This window comes from Catharus ustulatus, chromosome 15 (genome assembly GCF_009819885.2).
Source record: "Catharus ustulatus isolate bCatUst1 chromosome 15, bCatUst1.pri.v2, whole genome shotgun sequence".
NCBI classification, from domain to species: Eukaryota; Metazoa; Chordata; class Aves; order Passeriformes; family Turdidae; genus Catharus; species Catharus ustulatus.
In genome coordinates this window covers 11,653,579-11,676,671 of record NC_046235.1, presented here as the reverse complement: position 1 = coordinate 11,676,671, position 23,093 = coordinate 11,653,579, and the positions used below count along the sequence as shown (strand labels likewise).

General features: G+C 38.9%; 1 protein-coding gene across 3 annotated transcripts; it reads left to right on the top strand.

Moving 5' to 3' along the window:
* Window positions 1-471: 471 nt before the first annotated feature.
* On the top strand, window positions 472-21,267 carry MAPK9 (mitogen-activated protein kinase 9). Of its 3 annotated transcripts, none has more exons than XM_033073274.1 (12): window positions 472-574; window positions 4,357-4,531; window positions 8,387-8,516; window positions 9,683-9,741; window positions 10,644-10,782; window positions 10,996-11,161; window positions 12,417-12,488; window positions 16,323-16,505; window positions 16,999-17,123; window positions 17,640-17,703; window positions 19,195-19,266; window positions 19,966-21,267. In XM_033073274.1, exons 2-12 carry the CDS (start codon window positions 4,410-4,412, stop codon window positions 20,106-20,108), a joined length of 1,275 nt encoding a protein of 424 aa, XP_032929165.1. In that variant the 5' UTR covers window positions 472-574; window positions 4,357-4,409; the 3' UTR covers window positions 20,109-21,267. The 3 variants fall into 3 exon arrangements, with proteins under 3 accessions (XP_032929165.1, XP_032929168.1, XP_032929164.1); XM_033073277.1 differs by having other exon boundaries at window positions 19,961-21,267; XM_033073273.1 differs by lacking the exon at window positions 12,417-12,488 and adding an exon at window positions 12,123-12,194.
* The last annotated feature ends 1,826 nt before the right edge of the window (window positions 21,268-23,093 follow it).

The following is a 23,093-nucleotide window of genomic DNA, read 5'->3' as shown; positions in this document are numbered from 1 at the left end:
CAGTGGCTCAGGGCCTGCTGTGGTGGGGTGGAGAGGGTCAGGCTGGCACCGTGCAGTGCCACCATGCAATGCCACCGTGTGCTGCCCTCGTGTCCCTGGGGGCTCCTTCTCCAGGGCAGGTGTTTATGGCACCGAGGGTTCCCCCGGCCTGCTGCAGCTGTGAGGGGCAGGCAGCAGGATTGCTGTCACAGCTGCTCGTGGCATGGTACTGCTGTGAGGTGACGTCATGACTATCGTGACATGCTGACGTCAGGCAATGACATAACAGCTCCCGTGACCGCCTGACGTCATGCGATGACATCACGACTATCGTGACATGCTGACGCCACTAAATGACACCACGCCAGGGGCGGAGGCCGAACTGCCCCGTCACTGCGGGCCTTCAGCGCCCTCCCTAATATAGCGGCCAGCAGGTCCCGCCCCCAAGCCCGATTGGCTGAGCTCCCCCTGCGGGGTCTGCGATTGGTCGGGGCGGCTGTCAGTCAGGGCAGCGCCGTGCGGAGCACCGGGAGGCCATTGTGGCTGGGGCAGCGGGAGGCGGCGGCCGGGGCCGGTCCCGCCGCGTCCGACCCAGGTGAGGGGGCGGCCGCGAGGGGCGTGCTGGGGCGGCGGGGCTGGAGCCGGGGCGGGACGAGCCCTGGGCAGGACGGAGTCCTCGGCTTGTCCCGCGGCGCGGGCAGAGCCGGGGCGGCCCGCGGGCCGCTGCCGGGGCCCGGCCGTGTCGGAGGGACGCGGGAGAGCGGCAGGGCCGGGCCCTTCCTCCTCCGGCCGAGCCCCTCGCCCTGCCCGTGCCGCAGTGCCGGCCCCGCGGGAGCCGCCTCTGCCCGTCCTGCTCCCCTGTCGCTCCGTGCCGCCTCCGCCGGTGCCCGTGCGCGGCCGGCCCGCGCTCGGCGGCCCCAGAGCCCCGTCCCGGCGGGGAGCGGCACCGAGCGCTGCGGGACAGCCCGGGCTCTCGGGAGCCGGAACGGTTGCTTAGCAGAAGTTTTAGGAAAGATGTGAGAAGACTTTTTTTGCTTAGTTCTTCTATAAGCAGCGAAATTGCTTAGTACACTTGTATGTTTAAACTTTTTCTCTCTTTACACCAAATTGCCCTGGCAGACTTGTGAGATCTTCCAGTGTTTGCATCTATGAGTAACAGCTGAACGATACTGTAACAGGTAGTGGTGAAATCGTCATTTGGTCAGAAGTAATGTGGGTTGCTTAAAGAAAAAAGTCTACTTTCCAAGAGTTTCTGGTTGCAAACTACCTCTGAAGCGCTGTAATCATTCGGCGTTATTCAGCTGGTGCTTTGTTCCACTTTCGTTCTAAAGGTTGTGAATAGAGGAGTGAGGTGTAACTCACTTGATTTTGTAGTTGGACTCTTACCTTTTGATACATACTGCTGTAAAGATATATAAAAAAAAGCACTTGACACTATTGAATGATAGTCCTTAAAAGGGCACACCTGAATTAGAAGTGCTTTTGCAAAGGTGAATAAGAATAGGGGGAGATTTTCTGCACGGAATTTCTGTATGTTTTTATAAATCCCAACGTGTGTGTATATATATTCACTGCTAATATTGTCAGCAGTAGAATTTTAGCTTAAGGCTTAAAAATTAAGCCAAGCTTTGTGTTGTTCTTGTGTTTTGTTGTCAGTAATAACATTTCTGTAACCAAAACAACCCTGGGAATGTGTTCCCAGTCTTTCATAAGCTTTTGACTTGAAGATATCCAGAGTACAGATCTGGTTATTAGTAAACTACCATTTTAATAAATATATTTTAGGAAAGTGACTTTAATGCAAGATGTATTCTATAGTGCAGTTGCTTTCAGCCTGTATAGATTTCTCGTTGGAATTGTGTATAAGCCTACTACTGGCAGGTTTGGTGTGTTGATTATTTTTCTAGTGGAAGAATAACAGGTAAGTACTAAGAAACTTATTTGATAGATATACTTCTTACTTGCACAACAGGAAATCTGTTTTTATCTGGGTGCTCTTGCCCCCAGAATGGATTGTCTGAAGTCCTGTGAACAGCTACAATCCCTTGGCACCTGATTTTACATTAATGTGTATGTCTGAAGTAATGTATGTCCTGATGCAGTCAGTTTGAAGTCTGAGTGAAAGTCAAGACTCGTGGAGAGGTGCTTTGCACAGAGAATTGCAAATATGTTGAAATACATAAAATTTGTGTATTCTGATACCCCGTTTCTCTCTTTGGGGCTTTTCTGAAGATCTTATCCTCATCTCCAAGTGATTTTTGAAACATGGCTTTGTGCAGACAATGATTCCTAAAGGGAGGGATTTTTCAGGATCAGGGTAATTTTGTTTTCCCATATTTCTTTATCCCTGTTACAAGAAAGTGTTTCATTAACTCCTGAAGAGTTACAGCAGAGTTCTTGTGTAGCTAACAAGTTGTTACCCTGTATCTTGTTACTCGGTTTATGCAAAATCTGTACTTTTTGGTTTTTCTCTTAAGGCCTTGCAGAGGGAAGATCTCGACCTTCCGGCTGTACCTTTCTTACAATAAGATTCAGTAAAAGTACCATAGCTGCTCAGGAACTGTTCATCAAAACACTTGGTACTTCAGAGTGCATAGCTTTAGAGTAATGAAAAGAATTGGAAAGAATGGGATGTACTGGGAAAGTCTGAGAGCTGCTCTTAAGGCATCCTTTGGTCTCATATTAGTACTAGCTGGCTGTGGAACTGCATCTGACTGCCTCTAATATTATTGTATAGGAGATACCATTTTCTGCCTTCTTCTCCCTGTGACAGAGGCAGAAAGTCTGTACCCCACATTTTCCCTTTGCTGATCCTTTCTCCTCTGCTTTATTTTTAAAGCTTCTAAGAGGAAATATCAAGTAAACTGACTGTCTAAATTGCTGCCGGAGATGACCCAGTTGAATATCTGCCTCTTAAAATGCTGCATAGATTTTTGAGAGACTAGAAGGTAAAAGGACTCTAGACATTTCTGGAGAATCTCTTAAGACTTACAGTTCAGTTTAAATTCAGTCTTTACTGGGGCTTGAAGGTCTTCCACCTAATTTACTGCAGATTCCTTGAGTTCATCAGCTGGCTGAAAACATGGAAAAGATGCTGCTCCCTCCTACGTGCACTGAGGAAGAGTGAAATTCTAATTCTTGAAGCAACCAAAAGTTATTTGTGTGGCTTTGTGCCCTTCTAGGGTGGGTGTCTGGGTGGCTCTTGAGGCTTTTCTGTTTTGCATTGGCTCACTGATATTCGGTGGGGCCAGTGAAGAGAGACGAGCTGTTCTTTCTGTAAGCAAAGCAGACAGCACAGAGCACAGCTGCTCCGGGGGAAGGGGCTGCTTGCACTTCCTGTTTGAAGGAACAAGTTTCAAGTGATTTGCCTGTGCAAATCACTCTGGGCTCTAATGGCACTATCTGTCATAGTGAATGTGAAATTATAAAGGGGAGAATTTGTTAGAGAGCTCTTCAGTAATTACTGAGGTAATTTTCTTGTAAGATTTGGAAGAAGGATGGACACCCAGGAAAACTGTTGGTCTGTGCTCTCATTACTGTAACACTTCAGAGCTGAAGAGGGTGAGTCCATTACTGTGCTCTCTGATGTAATTACCTACCTCTGATTCATTCTTGACAGATAAATATAACTTACTCTCTATTATGGCAGGGAAGACACTTCTAAACTGTAGCACAAAAAGTCTTGTTCTGTAATACTACAAGGACACTGACTGATAGTGTAGGGTGTTGTGGTGTGTTTGAAATGGGAAGGAGAATGTGTTGTCATAGATCTGGATCAGGGAAAGGTTGCCTGGCAGAGGTGAGAAGGCAGAGCCCTCCTTGAAGTTTCCTGCTGAGCAAGGCTGAAAGGGATATTGGATAAATAATAGCAGCCACAGGGATTTGGGGGGCAGTTTGGTTTTAAACTTGTTTTGCTGTTCTAATCAAGTCTTATTAAAACCCTCTTTCCTTCTATCCATGGGCTCCATGGATGTCCCTTGTCACTTTTGCTTGTGTTCTCAGTGTTTGAATAACAAAATTTTTTTTCTGTAATACAAAATTTATGTCCTAGCACATAACAGTAGTTCTATGTTAAGTCTACTCAAGGAGTAGAGTTGTATTTGGTTGGTTTTGTTTTTAGAGTTGTTTACTTAGATGCTTTTTGTTTGAGAGATTGGAATAGGAACATGCATTTCCTTAAAGCTGTGAAAGCTGTAATTGCTGTTTGTCTGCAAGTATTTTTCATTAGCAGTGGTAATGCACAAAACAGAAAGCATGCTTGTTTAATGATGTGCTGTTGAAAAATTAATATGTATTAAAATATGTATAATATTTCCCATTTTGTCTGCCTGAAATTAGTGAGATATTGAACATTTGTTTTCTTTCTTTTTCTTTAAGATCTTGAAAACTTTGCCAGGTCCCTGAGAGAGAAAACTACATGACACTACACCATGACTGACAGTAAATGTGATAGTCAGTTTTACAGTGTTCAAGTTGCAGATTCAACATTCACTGTGCTAAAACGTTACCAGCAATTGAAGCCCATAGGATCAGGGGCACAGGGCATTGTTTGGTGAGTAATAAATACTTTATTTAAATATGCAAAGCTATAAATATAAAGCAAAGGTTGCATGTTTTCTGATAGAGGTACCAGAACATAAAATACTGTTAATAAATTCTCTTGTTTCAGGGTTATGGACTAAATAAATTCTAAACCAAATGCTTGCTATAGTTCATGTGCAAACCTATTTTTTTGTTCTGTTTTTAGGGAAAATTAATATTTGGATAACTGCATAAATTAGAATGATCAACAAATTCCTTCCTTTCTCATTAACCACTTTATTTCTGTTTCTAGTTCTCCCATTGCCCTTGTAGTTGTGATTTTGCAGTGTAAGGTATGACAATGGTGAGAGATTCTGGGTTTTACTCGTTTCTTCATCATGGCCCCCTTTCTTCCCCCTCTTTTATTCCCAATCACTCCTGTCCATTTCTAGGAGCCATCAATGCAGTGGCCTTGCCATTAACTGGCAGGATGAGGCAAATCAGTGTCATTGTCACTCCATGGATTAACCAGAAAGGGATGCTGTGTGAGGGGCTGGGCTGGCCGGCTCTCCCTTGGTGTGTCACCCCAGCTTTGTGTCCAGCCTCCACTGGCCCAGGACGTGGGAGTCCTTAGGCTGATCCTGAACCTTAGTCTCTTGTATGGCACCACACCTCTGGGCCAGCTAAAGGTAAACACTTTCAAATGTTTTTTAGACTGCAGCAATCCATTCTGCACGACTTAGTGCCAGCCCATATTTTGTTGGGCAAAACTTACTTGGTAACAGCAAAAATGTTTATTGATGTGGGTTTTCATTCCATGAACAGGGGAGCAAACAGATGTACCCAGGAACTCAGTGATATTAACTTCATCACAACACATGGTGGGCTGTTCGTGCTCTGAATCCAGCCTGCAGTTTGTCTTCATCTACAGAATCTGCAGAATAAGTGTGATGACTCATGTACTGTGAACAACTCCTTAACAGCACCTGCCCATGTCTTCTTGGCCTTTTCATAAGCATAATAAGTTATATAAGTAGGGAAAGAGTGCATTTCTGTGTGATGCCTTTATTTTATAATTTTTGTGCTAGCCATCTTGCCCTGCTGATAGGTGACAATCAAAATGAGAACACCATATTTCTCTTCAGTGGGTTGAGTGATGAGGGGGTCCTAGATCTTGACCATTAGGATTTGGAACAGATTTAGTGTAGTACTGGCATTTTCCAGGTGTCAGTGTTCTCAGAGTTATGCTTGGTTTAGATGGTCTGCAGGAATTCAGGGAGCTTGGAAGGGTTTCTCCTTTCATTAGAAGCAGAGCATTTTTAAGCCAAATTACTTTGCCTGGATCTCTGCTTCAGAATGAAATTTAGGTAGTGTTAAGTTCAACGTGTCGGGAGGAAAAAAATTATTTGATTTATTGACTTGTTTTGGAACTGCTTGATTTATGGAACAGAGTGAAACATTGCATAAATTTTCATCTTCCTGTGAAAGAGCTGAAGTTGAACAAGGTGGAACATCTTAGTTTCTCCTAAAATCTTTATGCAAGGGGAAGATACAAAAAACTAGAAAGTAAAATGTAGAAAACTCAGCTTAAGATGAGTGCTATCCTGCTGTGTTTGGCTGAAAAAATTGTCAAGTCATTAGGGTAACACACAGATGTGGCAGTTTTTTTATCATCTCCTGTTTAATATAAAAATTAGGAATTTCTGGAGTTTTCTGTCTGGATTTCATTTCTTCTGTGAGCAATTTTTAATACCACCTGTGTCATTTTAGCTAGGAGAGGTCTAAATTTGCAGGTTTTTTCTCATTATGTTAATGGGAAACTCCATTGGTATTGCTCCATGTAGTTTTATCTTTGATATTAAAATGTAGGAAAATAAGTAGTTTTAAAAATACATACTTAGTAAAAATGGTAAATGAGAACTTGAGGAAGATGGAAAAAGCAACTCAGTTGTTATGTAGAGGATATTTCTGACTCAAACTGAACACAGGCTAGGAGAGAAACTGGATATACCTTTTGTATTTTATGTACAAAGCACACATATTTAACTTACTGCACTTCTTTCTTCCTAAGTATTAATACATCTGAAGTCTGGTAATCTATTTTAGACCAAATCAAAATAACTTTTGTTTTTAACTTCCTGACATCTTTTTTGTTTTCCTTTCTTGTCCTTGATCTCCTAAATTTTCTAGTCAGTCTCCAGATAAGAGGTTCAGGTGGAGCTCTTCATGTGTTCTTAGACTGAGGCTTGCCATACATCTCATTTGTCAGATCACAGAGGGACACGTCCCATAAAATTATTCCTCTCTCCACTGCTGCCCTGTGATATTTACAGCTAATTCATACAGACCCTGTTGGTTACTGATTTGATACTCATTCACAGATACAGTCATTAACATACAGAAGTCATTAAACATTAAAGACATTAATATATAAAAAATTAATTTACATGTAACATTTTTTGTGTGAATACTGAAGTATCAGTGCTTTCATGTTTGAGAGGAGAATAATTTCTACAGCTGTCTGGCCAGTTGCTTTCCTCCCTCTCTGTGTTTCCTTTTGCATAACATGAGGGCTTTGAATCAGAGACTGATCGTAACAACTCACAGAAATGTTGTGCATTTCCCAGAACTAAGCTGAAAAAAGTGCTAGCAAGTTTTTAGTGTAAGTGGCACATTGGTTCAAACTGGGAGGCATACCCCAAGAAAACACATCTCCTGGGTTAGCCCTGCTTTGTGGTGGTGTTGCTTTTTGACAGGGGGAAAAACACTGATTTTATGCTGGGAAACTTGATATAATATGAGTATTGTTGCACTCACAGGGAAGCTGTACTTTGTGTTAGAGTACTGTAGTATGATGGCCCTTTTAAGTCTGGTGTCACATATAACTTGATGAAATGGGAAAGGAGCTCACAAAGAGCTTAAATGTGCTTGGAAAAAATGTGAAGGAGAATTCTTTCCTACCCTATGAAAGTAACATTAGATGGAAATAGGGTAATGTGGGAATCCTTATTTAAAACTGAAACTGTTTAAAGACTGGAACTCCTGAGTAGTATGTGCTAGGAATTCACATATATTTTGCCAAATAATCTGTGTTACTGATGAAGACTCTTCCCACTTTAGTTTTGTTTTGTTTACACAGATACTTTAGCTTTAGATTCTTACAGCTATTAAAGCAAGTTTAAACTTTGACCTCAAACTGCAGAGGGAAGGAACAAACAGGTGAAAAACAGGATAGATTTGATGGTCGTGGTCACTTTTAAACTCTTGTATTTCTCCTTTCAGTCTGATTTTCCCTTATTTCTCAATTCAGTGTATTGTTTTCCACCCAGAAGGAGATGATCAGTGTAATTTTCTACTAGGCATTACATTTTTTTAATCATTGCAAATTATCCATGTACAGGAGAATATTGGTCCCTGCAGAAGCGATCATGGGGATTTTGTTGTGACTCTCCTTTAGCAAAGAGAAATTTCTGCTGCAAATACTAAATGATTGTCAGTCAGCAGAAGTGTCCAAAAAATATTCCAAATATACAGATTAGGCAGCTGCAATGCTTCTTGATTTTAAACAAGCCTAAAATATTTTTAGATCTTGCAATTTTGGGTGTGAGTCTCGAGTCAGCAGTTTCAGTCTAAAGACAAAGAGGAGAGCAGGAAGACTGCTGCTGAATGTCAGTGCTTCTGTTTGACTTACTTGTATTTATTAAAGGTTGTGTAGTTTTTAAAGGATGTTTCTTTTCTGAATTAAAATTAGGTGTAGTACCAACAGGTTAATGGATATACTTTGTCTTAAATCTTGATTTCTTTCCTTCCTCACTTCTGCCTCCCTTTTTCCCCCGCTCCTCTCCTTCAAACAGACTTCAACTTGTTTGTCTTTGAACACTTCTAGTGCTGCGTTTGATACAGTGCTTGGAATCAATGTTGCTGTGAAGAAGCTGAGTCGTCCTTTTCAGAACCAAACCCACGCCAAAAGGGCCTACAGAGAGCTCGTTCTTTTAAAGTGCGTCAATCACAAAAATGTGAGTCGGCCTTTGTGTTTCTCTCATTACTCTGAATTATCAAAAAAACTTAGGGTTTGCTCTCTCACTTGCTGTTAGTAACCATAGGAATGGAAATAGTGATGGGCTGGAAAGATTTGCTGTGGGCAATGCAGTTCTCCACAATGTGTGGCTCAGTTTTTGGGTGAGCTGCTTGGGGTCTGAAGTAGCAAGGGGAAGGAGGGTTTTGCTGTGATGTTGGTACAGGGCTGCCATCAGTGTCAGCAGTAGAGACCAGGCCTTGCTCTGTTGCATTTGCCCTTTATAAGCCATGTGCAGCAAAGCCTGTTTGGCACTGGGATGGTTTTGGGTTTGACCATTGTAACTTCACTGTATTTAAATCTTCTGGGCTTAGGCAAGATTTTTATTAAATACAGTGTTTTACTGGTGGGGTTTCAGGGGTGCAGCAATGTCTACAAAACTGAAATTCTATGGACAATACTTGTGAATTTTGAAATCTTTAAACTCTCTAAAGTGAGCCTTGATGTCAATACTTCATGGTTCAAATACAAGAATATCAGGTTTATGTGACTGTTATGTGCTGGTACTGACATGAAGTAGAAACATTGCTGTCAATGAAGTTGTACAGTCAAATCTCGAATTTCCTGCAGTCAATTAACCTTTCAGGCTTACTTTTTAAGTAAGCTTTTGTGGGGCCCAGATGCAGCAGAATAAAAGCAAGGTGGCTGTTGAAGATGGCAGCACAGCAATTTTAGCAGTTCTGGATATAGTACATCATAGTCTAAGTTTAATGGGATGGCATGGGGCAGCTCTGTGCACGTGGTGTTGGACAGCCTTGGTTAAAATTCCTTGCACAGCATGTGATTTAAAATAAGAGTTTATTATTTATGGGGGAAAATGGGATATATTACAAACACTGGGGAGGGAGTTAGAAGGTGTCATATAACTTAAAAAAAAAAAAAAGTTATTTTGTCCTATCTTGGTTCCCTTGGCACACATGCTGCAGTTTGGAACTATTTCTGAATTGGCAGTTTTTCAGCATACATGAATTAAGTGCAGCCAAGTAACATTCATATTGTGTATATAGTAACAGTGTGCACTTTATTTTACATGGTAACTTCTGCAGTAGTGGAGTTTTACATGAATCCAAGCAGAATTTTCTTCTAATGTTTGTTTTTATTTTATAGATTATTAGTTTATTAAATGTATTTACACCACAGAAGTCACTAGAAGAATTTCAGGATGTGTAAGTACTAGATTTTTTTTTTTCTCTGACAAATACTGGCCTAAGCCCTAGAGGTGGATTTTCAGTATCCTGCAGGCTTGACACTTTGAAAATCAAGAGTAGCTAAAAGCTGAAGTGGTTAGTAAAAAAGGGATGCTTACCTTTTGTTCATGTGTCTGCATGTTTGTTTGCACATGCATCTGGTTTGTGTCCATGGTCCTTCAGCTCCATGGATCACCTCAGGATAATAACTTGGTCTGGCTAATGTGACCATTAGAGCAATTATTTACTGTATCAGTCACATCAGCACAGCAGTATTTTGGCCTCAATTCAGAAGTGAATATATTCCTTTTTTATTTAAACATTATGAATTGGTCTAGAAAGGATTCATGGCCATTTGATTGGTGGGGTATCTCTAGGTTCCAGTGAATTTGCTGTTATGGTTTGTTAATAAGCTGCTTGGGTAAATGAGGGAGTGTTTGTGTCTGAAGAGGGTAAGTAGATGACAACTGAAAATTATTTGATGATTTGTAGTTTTCACTGTGATTATCCTAATTTTCTTATTTTTTAGAGTAAAATACAGTGAAAGAGAGCATTTATGTTGTAATATCTGAAGTCTCTGTATCAACTTCAGTCTTATTTTTTCATGATACAAGAAGATATAATTATTCTCTGTATTACTGTTAATAAAACTAGTGGAATTTTAATAATTTGTGGTGGAATATTGAACACTTAATTTTTAATAGGAAGACTTTTTGAATAGATAATTTTACTTTGTAATCGTGCATGGGTTTTTTATCACTGGCTTTTTGACACTTAGGTTAGCAAAGAAGGTAATTTTTCTTAAATGTCTCATGCTAAGCTTGAACTCATTTGAAAGGAAAGACTTGAGTTATGTTAATGCTTTCTTTTTTGTGCTTTAGATATTTGGTTATGGAGCTGATGGATGCAAATTTGTGCCAGGTTATTCATATGGAATTGGATCATGAAAGAATGTCTTATCTTCTTTACCAAATGTTATGTGGGATCAAGCATCTCCACTCAGCTGGTATCATCCACAGAGTAGGTAGTAGTAGATCATTAACAATACTCTTTGTGAACAGTTTTTATGAAACAGGGAGGAAGGGAGGGGGTTGTATAAACAAACACATATACCAGGGCAGGAAAATGGAGTTCTTAGTAAAGTGAATTTTTGTCTTATCCTGATTGTGGAGAGGGGGTGTGTGTGTTATTCTGTATGTTAATCCTTTCTTAACTGAAGTAATTTCTTGTTAGGATTTGAAACCCAGCAACATAGTAGTAAAATCAGATTGTACACTAAAAATCCTTGATTTTGGACTGGCAAGAACAGCATGTACTAACTTCATGATGACTCCATATGTAGTAACACGGTATTACAGAGCACCAGAGGTTATCCTGGGAATGGGATACAAAGAGAATGGTAAGTGCTGGAGTAATGCTTTTAATCTTCAGTCTAAAGTATGTCTCTCTTGGAACATAACTGCATTAAAAAGAGAAGGGAGGGCTGCTTTCCCCCTGTCAAGATTGTTAAAGTATTCTGATCGTGGTGTTGGAAATCAAAATTATTACAGTGTAATTTTTTGTTGAGAATACAGTAGTTTTCTGTATGCTTTTCTTCATTTAACATTAACTGCTCATTCTCCCCTGCTATATTTATATCTTGTCACATATTCATCTATTTTTGCCATGTGTTTTATTCTCAAAAAACTGTTGATACTCTGATGCTGGCTGGTATTAAAACAATCCAAACAAAAAAAATTCGATATATAAATAATAAACCCTTTAATCAATGTAGTTTAATTCTGAAACATCTTTTGACAATGTGTCTCCTTTTGCCTTTGTGATTATTAAAGTATGCTGCAGATTCCTACCATAAACCATGTCTTACATTCTCTTAAGTCTGCATAGTGCTCAAAGAGCCTGGGTGTTACACTGCTGTGTTGGTTATAAAGCCAACACAGCTGTAATATATTGAACATTCAGCCAGCAAAATTGCTGCCAGGGAAATTGTCCTTGCATTGTTGGGGTTCAACCTGCTGATTTTTACTAGCACTGTACTTTATGCTCTTTGCTTTATCACAAGGGCTTGTGGATGCCATGGTTTTGTAAATTTGTAATTTTGGCTGTGTAAGACAAGGGACTTGTGGGGCCTTGCTGGACCCTTGATAATAATAACACTTTATTTAATGCAGAAGGCAGCTTGTTGTACAGCAAGTGCTGATGTGGATCAGAACTTCAGCAGAAATTGTTCTGGTTGGGACAGAAATAAATTATCTGCAGGACTGTGGGAATACAGTGTGAGCTTTCAAATACTTAATTGTGGTATTTTAAAAAAAAAATCTCTTTAATCTTTTGTCCTTGTTGCACCTAACATATGATAGTGGATATCTGGTCTGTTGGGTGCATTATGGCAGAAATGGTCCTCCATAAAGTCCTGTTCCCAGGAAGAGATTGTATCCTTCTTCATGGTTGTTTTACAAGTGTAAACACTGACTGTGTTTTCCAAAATACAAAATTCAGGAACAGTCAGTCGGTGTTGATATGATTGAAAATTCATGTGAGCAGTTTGGTTTTCCACATTGTTGTGTTTTACTGTAGATGCAGATGGTTTTGTTTGTTTTCCTCACATTTGTTCATGATACTTCATGATTTGATCATTTCACTTTTATTTTCAGTTGATATCTGGTCAGTTGGGTGCATCATGGGAGAATTGGTGAAAGGTTGTGTGATATTCCAAGGCACTGATCGTATCCTTCCCTAGTCATCCTTGAATCCCATTCCACCTCCAACAGAAACACAATTCTTTAGATCTGTATAAAAATATAAACAGTATTTTCAGTAATGTTTTACTAGATCCACTGTACTCTTTGAAATTAGTGTCATTAACCAAATTGTTGAGCTTTCCATTTTATTTTCTTAATAGACTATATTTCATGTAATTTATAGTGGTTGAATCCAAGGTGTTATGAGCTTCAGCTTTTGTAGTTTAAAAGACAGATACTGCTAGGTTTGAAAAATATAAAACTGCTTTTTTACTCTAGTTCTTTGTTGATAAGTGTTTTAAGCAAAAGCCTACAAAGTTACTTCTTAACTATGCATGGATTTTGCTTATTATTTGTTTGAATAGTAGACTGATTTTTCTTTTTTTATTGCACAATATTTTGAGTTTTAATCAGATTTTTTTCTTGTTTATTAGCGCTTGCTGGTCAAAGGTGGCCTAATGCAAGCAAACTGCATGAGATTTTTTAAAATTATTATTATTTAACATAAAAAGAAAAACTTTCTGGAGGTTCTTTTTTTTTTTTCCGTTTTATGTAAATTTGATTTTGGACTTACTTTTTCTATGAGATTGTTATTCTTCCATTTCTCCCTCCAATATTTTTGGCCAAGATTTCATAGAACCATAAGCTCAGAACAGTTTGGGTTAGAAGGGGCCTTAAAAACCATCTCAATCCACGCCCCCTGCCAAGAGCAGGGACACCTTCCACTATCCCAGGTCTCTCTGAATCCAACCTGGCCTTGCACCCTTCCAGGGATGGGGCAGCCACAGCTTCCCTGGGCCACCTGTCTTCATAACTATGCTCCAAGTTTTTGAAGCCAATATAATATTTTTGCTCATCAGCAAGGAGCAACCGCCACTAAAACATCAGGTGCCTGTTCACAGATACCCATGTATCTTATAGAGGAGGATTTCCAATTTTAGAGCTAAATTTCATGACACTAATCTTCAACAGTTGATCATACATTATTTAGTAGTAAAATGATTAAACATTAAATAAGTATTTTTTTTCTACCTTTCTTCTTTTCTATATTTATTATTTTACTTTTTGAAGCCTTCAGACCAACCTAACACAATTCTTCATGGATGTTATGTGTCTTTCACCTGCATGTTGTTAGCATGGGCTATTTTGATTTTTTCATGAATAAATGAAGGAAATTTTGTTCATACTTGTTGAATATACAAGTTATCATCTGTGATTCTCTCAGGGCCACTGAAACTCCACCAGTCTATGTTTCAAGGATTCTCCTCCCCAATAGGGAAGTGCATAGCTTATAGGGATGTTTGTTTCTTGTAAGAGTTTCAGTTCTCTTTGATGGGAAATATTGACAACTGTTTGTGTTGTTGAGGCTTTTCCTGACTGATCACTGCATGGGTCAGGTTGTCACCTTCAGCTGCAGGATTGCCTTAGCAGGGTGGTTTATGGGCAGTGCTGCTGTGCATGGCCATGAAGCTTTTCTTTTGTTGATTGTGTTTGGGGTTTCTTTTGTTTGGTTGCTTTTTTAAAGTTGTATTTTAAAATGTCTTGGTATTTGGGCATTTAGAGGAGGGAGCTGAGTTCGGCATATTGCCCAATGCTTGCCCTTGACTGTCTTCAGAAAAAACTGCTCTTAGATTCAGTAATTTTTATTTGCCCAGATGGTGGATGGGAATTTCTGGGATACTTGCAGCAGTGCTCTGGGTAGAAGGAGATGCTCTGCGTTGCCAGGGTGATGGATGCACAGAACCTGCTCCTGGCTGTGCTGGGGAGGCCTGAGTTACTGCCAGTTGCTGCTGGAAATGAGAAATGGAGAAAAACCAGGGAATGTAGACACCTAAGGTGAAATAGTGGAAAAGCCTGGCAGCAGCTGCATGCTTTTGATGTTCTTGCTGCCCATATGGAGAAGGAAACTGATTGCCTGACCAATGCAAAAGGCATGAGGGGTATTTGTGCTTTCTTGGGAAAAGTCATGCTTTGTTGTGATGGTAATAAGGACTCTGTTTTCAACTCTTTCCAGAGTCCCAAAAGGCAAATAGACTTGGCATGGATTAAATGCCTGGTTCCTTCTGACCCTGAAGTCTCTAGAATGGGGAGAGTTGCTTTGTGTGAAGGTTGCCAGGTCAGTCACAGAGCTTACTCTGCCTGCTTTACACTGAAATCCCACTTGGGTTTCTGATAAGAGGCTTATTTTAAGTCCTTCCTATATTGAGAATTGTTTTTCCAACTTTCACCATCTGTAAAGCACTTTGAAACGGAGATATTTTTTTGGCCTGTTTTTATCTCTAAAATGGGATAGGTTGTTAAGTTTCCTGCCCTTCCCTGCAGTCTTCTGAGGTCTCAATAAACTGGATTCTAATTTGATTATCTGACTAACCAGGCTGCTGTTACTCAAAACAAAAACATCTTCTTGAATCGAGACTGGTGGAGATTTCACACAAATCAGTTTCTCAGCTAGGAACAAAATTTCCTGATCTATGTTAATTTTCTTTGTCTGTACTTTGTTTTAGCATGAAGTTAAAAATACTCAGTTCTTAATTTTGACTGTAATATAGCTTTTCCATTGGATGCATTTAATAAGCAAATAAAATTTTCAATCTTTGTATCAGAAGTCTAAAGTCTTAGCATGGAGCAGTGACTATACATGTATTCATAATTGTATTGACACACTAACTGAAATGGAAGCATCTCAGTGATTTTAAAATACATCTTAATTCAAAGTATAGCATATTTGTTGTTTTAGTTGCATAGTCTGTCTATGAGAATGGATAGGTTGAAGTGCTAGATAGTGAGTTTAGCTATGAATGTTTGCAAGGTCAATGGATAGGCTCTGCTGGAATTGAACATTCTTTTTATCAGGAAAAACTGAGAAGTGTAGATCTGAGCTGACTTTAATATCAGGAATATTAATGCAATGTCTCCTGTGTGTGATTAATGGGCTTTGTTTCCCCAGCTGGGCTGGTTCAGAGCAGGCTCCAGTACCTCTGTAAGGAGTGTCACCATGGCTGGGGAAAATGCCTTCACTTGGGAGAGGGAAAAGGGACAGAGCTGAAGAAATATGAGGTCCAATTTCAATTTGTGACTTATAAATACTATTCTTACAAAAATATTTAAATTCTGAATTATAAGAACAGAGTTATCTGTGAGTATTACCATGGTTGACAGACTTAAACAGAAGAACTTGCTTTAGAACTTTCTGGAATATGGATTTCCTATTCAGGACTTCTCTGGACCTTTTCTGAAGTTGAAAAATGAAAAGAAACCAAACCCACCCAAACACCAACCAAAAAAAGCCCCCAAGCATCCAACTACACCCCTGCAAAATGCTCCAACTCAAAGTTTCATTTCCTTAGGAGACAGGTACAAAGTTCCTTGCTTTGGGTAGGATGCATTTGTGCTTAAGGGTTTTTTTTGTATTTTTCTCTACCTTCAAGAATCTTCAGTGTTCCTGATGTTACATTGCACTTCAGAAGATTCCACAGCAACCTCTCTTTTCTGACCTTAGAGTTGTTTTTGCTATGGATACAACTGCCAAATAAAGCTTCTTCTGCATTCTAGAAAAGTATTATAATTAGAAAAAGATACTTAAGCATAATGCATTGTGCAGCACTTCCAGCCTGTCCTTCAGAATACAAAATCTGAGTCTTATTTTTGTGTCAGTGTAGCTTTTTGCATGGCAGCTCAGAATACTGCTGATGCTACAGTGAAGTTCGTCTTTTTGTCCTCTGTTGAAGTTTCTGTTAACTTCTCAGATTTTGTAAGTGGTGTTTTTGTAGAGTGCAGACTTCAAATTTGTCAGCTGATTTTCCTAAAGATATGGTGCAGATATTGATCAATGGAATAAAGTTATTGAACAATTAGGAACACCATCAGCAGACTTTATGAAGAAATTGCAACCTACTGTGAGGAATTATGTAGAAAACAGGCCAAAATATCCTGGTATTAAGTTTGAAGAGCTCTTCCCAGACTGGATATTTCCATCAGAATCTGATCGTGACAAGTTAAAAAGTAAGGTGACTTTTTTCTCTCTTCTCTTCTATGATGTTAATTTAAAACAGCACACTTAATTTAAAGCCTAATAAAAATACTGATTTCAGTAGATGTCCATATTAAAAGCTGCATACCTTCTCTTTCTTTCATTTATGACAAGTTCTGAGATCTTAGTAGTAGTTACTAAATACATACTCTTTCCCTGTGCCAGGATTCTGTTTAATTCTCTTAATTTTAATCCAGTGAATAATGTCTGTCACTTAATGTTCTCCAAAAGTAATACTTTTTATTGAGATTATCGCTGATCATCTTTTTCTAAGTGCATACAGCTCATGTGGGTTATATTTTATTACTGAGAAAATAAAAAAACCAATAACATTCTCCCTTATTATATTCTGTAGAACAGAAGTTTTGCAGTGCATGTCCTGTGTTCCCAGTGTTTTTTTCCTGTGTCAGACATTAAACTCTACAGCTCTTTTACATATGTGTTCTTTTCACCTTTACTTTCTAGCCAGCCAAGCTAGAGATTTATTGTCAAAAATGCTTGTAGTAGATCCAGACAAGAGAATTTCTGTAGATGAAGCCTTACGTCATCCTTATATTACTGTCTGGTATGATCCAGCTGAAGCAGAAGCTGTAAGTTTGCAATTAAAATAAATTTTTAAGATTCCAATTTAATAACTTTAAAACTAACTTTAATTTTAGTCAAGAGCATGCTTTGAACTCATTGGCTAGCAGGAATCACAGAGGAGGCCTCCAGATTAGGGGAGAATCACCTGAAGGACAGCTGCTGGTGGGGAGTTAATATAATTTTGAAAGTGGTTGCTAATATTTCATTTTACTTACAGAAAGAGACTCACTGTTTGGTGGCAATCACAGGCTTTTTGAAACAGGATCTTGCTCTAAGGCCATGTAAAGCCTTACAATGAGTTTAATTTTGGTTGATGCTTTTAAACAGACTTTCAGTGTGAGGCAGGACTTAGAAGCAGATTCTGGAGTTGTAAAATGAATGTGTATTTGAGGTTTAGGGAATTAACTGCCAACAATGAAGGTAAAAAATGCTAAAAAATAGTCATTTTTAGATTTTTTTGGTTAAGATTGGGTGTGTTAACCTGATGTTGTAGGCACTACAAACTTTTCTTTTCTTTGTAGCCTCCACCGCAAATCTATGATGCACAATTGGAAGAAAGAGAACATGCAATTGAAGAGTGGAAAGGTAAGGAGTGAGCATGACAAATTACACTTATTGTGGTATCTTGTGTTAGTAGTGAGTGGGCTGGATATTGTAACAGACTGGACCCCACTATTCCAAATTAGCAGTACTGCATGTGGCAACAGGAAAAGAAATCAGTGATGGAAAAATAGTGTGTGTGGAGTCAATACATACCTAGGTGTGTGAGTGCTTGTATATACATGAACATCTTGAAGTCCATTCAGCAAAATGCTGCATTTTCTTTTTTCCCTTTCCATTTTGTTCATAAATGCTTGTAATCTATATAGTTTTTTCCTTGATAGAGAGTTCCCTGAAAAAGAATCATGCCTCTTCTCAGTGTGCATTATTTAAGCCATATCTCTTGACAATATTTACTAGTTCATTTGTTCTAGAAATCTTAAATTGCAGGAGAGTCCTCTGGTGTAGTTTTTTTCCTCTAATCTCATTGCTTATTTATTGACCAAATAGATTAAACTGTTGACTTACACAAAAGAATAAACAGCACTGTGGTATTAAAATCAATTCCACCTTACAGTTTTAGTCAAAACCATTAAGTGGTGAGGCAGTTAAAATTTTAACATCTGCCATCACAACACCAAGGGTAATAGACATCTTTTATGACTACTTTGAAAGCTATTTGCTTTTGTAAAACAGCTTTATAAATTTCAGATATTGATTCTGGCTGATCTATACATACATATTATCCTTAGGGCATGCCTGCACAGGTAGGTAGGTTTCAAATCATCTTTGATTACTGCAAGGTGGAGAAGTAAAATGGATCTGCTAAATGTAATTGAATGCATTTCTAAACATTGTTATTCAGAATTGAAGAGTCCTTAATCTATTTGGATGCTGTTATTTAAGTTACACTAAGACTGTGGGTACATTCATAAGATTCTTTGATTTAAGTTACAGCTCTGGATTTTTCTGGGTCTTGTTCAGGTGACTGTATCCTAAGTCCTTGATTAGTAGATGAGGAGTTTTGTACAATATTTTAACTGTTTAACCTTCTTTAAAAAAATCCAGACTTTCCTCAATACACTCATGGAGATGATTCTTCAAGTATAAATATTTGTGTATAATTTTGTTAATAAAGTAAAATTTCCAGGGAGGTTTGTATAAAATCAGATTTTGATTCCAAATCTGATTTTTAATATTTTTTAAAAGTTAATATTAGTGCACTGTAGGTATAGATAAAATTTTGGGTGGGATATTTGTTATTTTTAGGTGGACAGCTGTGCTATTTATATGATACGTTGATTGTGGTAGAGTCCTGATATCTTTCTGTGATGCTTGAGAAAATCTGTAAAATTCTCTATCATTGCTGTAGGGCTGCTAATGGGGCAAATAAATCCCTCTACAGTTCTGCTTCCAGACTGACCCTTAACTATTTCCTTGTACCTTGATAGAAATGTGAATTGCATACAAATACTCTGTGGTCTTACAGTGCTTTTTCTGTCTCTTCTTTCTTTTGTCCCACTGTTCTCTCATAAGAATTAATATACAAAGAAGTTATGGATTGGGAAGAAAGGAGCAAGAATGGTGTGGTAAAAGATCAGCCCTCAGGTTAGTCATTGTTTCAGTAGTTCTGTAACTGTCACATGTAGTGCTGTGAATGAAGAAATCTGCTCAGTAATCCAGGTAGGCAAACTTTTTGTTATTTGGGACTCTTGAGGGTGATCTACCATTGGAGATCCACTTTTGCTTTCAATTGTTCTGAACTTGTAGAAAAACTTCACTGGTCAGGGTGTCCCACACCCTGAGCTGCCTTCTCCCCAAAGGGCTCAGTCATCAAATGAAATTATCAGCAGCAGTTACCTCACCTGTGCTCAGGTAATTGTGCTGAGTGCTCTTCTGAGGCTCAGCATGGGCCCTCAGGATACTTAACAGTGCCAAGTATTTGTGCCTGTGATTGAATCCTTGTGTTTGCTGCTGTTCTCACAGCTCAGTAATCAGAATATTGTACTGTCTTTTATTAATTATATCTGTTAGATTTCTAGACACTCGGGTCACTATTCACACTATGCATTGTTAGTTTTTTCTTTCTTTCCTCCACAGAGAGGGAGAAAAGTAAAAATCTCTTAAAAGGTCACCTTGGCTTTTGGGTGCTAAGGGCCTTAATGTTTGCTTTTCTTTTTTATTAGTTCCTTGATTTTCTAAGGATTTTTATGGGGAAAGTGCTGCTCACAGCCCAGAAGCATGGTTATTTGTGACTGTAATATTGTCTTGCCTCAGATTTTATTATGTTTGGTTTTCTTAGCACAGATGCAGCAGTGAATAGCAACACCAGTCCTTCCCAGTCATCATCTATCAATGACATTTCATCCATGTCAACAGAGCAAACACTGGCCTCAGACACAGACAGCAGCCTGGATGCCTTGACAGGACCCCTCGAAGGATGTCGATGATCAGCCACGATTGCAGACTTGACTTTGGAAAAGAACTCTTGTTTCCATTGGGCCTGAATTGCTTGTAAGTTAATGGAACCAAGTAGAAAAACTCCATGTTCTGCATGTTCTGCTAAAGTAATGCCTGTTGTTTTTTTTACTCAGTTGTTATGAAATTGCCTGCTTAATGTTGTAGAATGGAAGCAAATCAATGTCTAAAGAACAAAAAAATTAAATTTAGACACTATTACAGGCTTTTCTTTGTTTCAGCCTATTTCAGGTGAGCAGTTATAGTAGACTTTAGCTAATAACTCCTCTTAAGTGGGTTCATCAATCTCCAGTCCCAGCTGGCAGGCTTCTGTGACACAGTGGTTGTTTACATTTTAGTACAGTATTGCTCATGAGTAGGTTTTTTGAATGTATAGTCCCTATGAAGTTTGTTTTACCGTGTGACTGTGGCAGTTTACTTTATTTAATGACCCGAGTGTTGTGTGTAAGTGTGAGCTCACATGGGGAATGCTCTCAGTACTGTGTTTAAAGGGCAGTTTTTCTTCCACATAGCACTTTTTTTTTTAATCAAAGCCTTTCTAGCTTCACTTTTCAGCAATTCTCTCTTCTTGTAGAAGAGATAAATGTGAAGTTTAAAGCATAATTACTTTGTATTTCACCTGAGTGTCTCTAACTTTTTCAATCTTTTAAATGTGGATGGAAGATACAGTGGCTTAAATAAATCTTGAGGAAGGGTGAGTGACTTTTCTGTGAAGCAGTTCCTATTTAGAAGAGGAGAGTGCTAAAATGTTCTGCATTTTCTAGCTTGTGATACTCATCCTTTAACAAACCTAAACAGAAAAAGAAGTTTTATCTGTGATGCTCTTTATTCACTGCAAACTCTGATAAAATGAGAGATGACTTGGAGATACTTGCAGCCTCAAAAAGCTGCATAAATAATTTCCATTTTTTTTAATGGGTCCATTCTATTAGTGAGTAATTAAAGAAATAAAAGTACAATAGTTCTGAGTCACTTGTAAAGAAAGCATTTATAGTTAACAGAGCTTAGCTCTGTTCTCGCCTTAGGAAAGTCTCTATTTGTAGTGAGAAGAAAAACATGTTTAATACAAATTTTCTAAGTGCACTGTCAGACAAGATGAGGAGGTTATTTGCTATTTCCATACAGATTTATCAATACAGTTTTCAGAATCAGATAATACAAAATTGCCTGTTACATTGCACAGTCTGTTGAATTAGAAAATGCATTTGCAGTAGAGTAGGGCTTAAATTGCTTTATAACACACACTTGTGACTTTGTGCACGTTCACTTTGGAGTGCACAGGTGTGAAATTTTGCTAAAGGATCTCATGTGTGCATGTGTGTGATTGAACTATAGAACTGTAAGAGTAATAGACATGTACAATGAGGTAAAACACCACTTTCTTAAAGGCACTATATTTAGCTGTTGATCAGATACTCCTGTCTTGAATATATAAATAGAACCTGTAAAATATACTGGCCCAGACAGCCACTGCATTACTGACATACAGTAATTTCACAACTATAAGGCGCACTGGATTATAAGGCGCACCTCCGGAAGTCAGCAAACTTCGCAACTTTGTACATTATATAAGGCGCACCGGACTATAAGGCGCACTTTTTTTTTGCAGCGAGGAGCTGCGCGGAGCACAACAAAGTAACGAATTAGTAACAGGGGCTGCCCGCGGTCTGGGGCAGCTCAGGGTTGCCGTGGCGCGGCTGCAGCTCGCACTTCCGAGTTGGCTCAGGGTGGCCACCGGCTCCCTGCCTCCCCTCCCCGCTCCTGCCGGGCCAGGGCCAGCGATTCCCAGCCCCCCTCCACAGCTCGGTGCTCTCACGGCACCACCCCCCCTCACAGCTCCCACTCACAGCTCCCACTTCCGCAACTTTCGCAACTTTGTCCATATATAAGGCACACCGGACTATAAGGCGCACTTCTGGGTTCGGGCCAAAATTTTAGTCAAAAGGGTGCACCTTTATAGTCATGAAATTACTGTACTTCTCTTGTACAACACAATTGTCCATTGCTTCAGATCTTATGACTCGAAATGCAGCACTTTCTCCTTATGCAAACATTGCTTTTATATTAAATATTTGCCCCTTTTTAATAGCTTAATTTGCTATCATAAAAATATCAAGATTTTAGTGTCCCAGAAGATGTAAAAACAATTAACGAAGTAGCTAATGTTAACTCCAGAGTTGTATTCTGGTATCTCTGATTTTTAAAATTCTCTTTAATTGAATTGCAAGACATTTTGGGCTTGTGGTTTTTTTTCTTATTGTTTAGTTTTCAACCTATGGATAACTTACTTTTGGATACTGACAATATATGTGAAATATTTTTAGTGCGTTCTTGTCACTGGAAAAACATTTTAAAATAAATAGATATTTTAAAATATCTATTTACCGTATAGCAGAACAGTACACTGTGCTGCTCTTTTGCTTTTTTTAGTCCATGTTATTTGTGTAAGTTAAAATAGCTGAAGACACCTATTCTCGATGAACAATTAGTGATTCATTATGGAAGTCATCTGCTAAATTTCATTTTTCAAGACTTTTGAATTTTTCATCTGAAGTAACACTGCTAAGTTCATTTTAACAGTTTATTCTTTAGAAGACTTAAAGATTTATTTCTTTTTCCCCATGTGATTTCAGTACTCACAGAGTTGAATTTTTCCTGTTGGACTTGTTGGACTTGGGCTGCTCAGCACAACAGAGGGTTGGACCAGATGACCTCCAGGTCTATTCCAACCTAAAATGGTTCTGTCATTCAAATTGTCTTTTAATGTTTTTAACAAAACTGTCCTGTCTTCATGACTTGAACTGGTGTCTGACTTTCTCCTAGTACATAATATTAGCTGGAACATATACTTTTGGAAGAAAAGAAACCCCTTGAGATTAAATGAGTTTATTTGTAAATCTTGTAGGAAAAGCTGTCTCATACCTAATTTTTTTGATGTCTTCTTGCAATGGCATACA

Excerpts from the sequence above, each read along its gene's own strand:
- MAPK9 (XM_033073274.1), top strand. The coding sequence starts at position 4,410 with ATGACTGACAGTAAATGTGATAGTCAGTTTTACAGTGTTCAAGTTGCA. Across the intron at positions 9,742-10,643 it reads CTAGAAGAATTTCAGGATGT|ATATTTGGTTATGGAGCTGA; the intron begins GTAAGTACTAGA and ends TTTGTGCTTTAG. Across the intron at positions 10,783-10,995 it reads CAGCTGGTATCATCCACAGA|GATTTGAAACCCAGCAACAT; the intron begins GTAGGTAGTAGT and ends ATTTCTTGTTAG.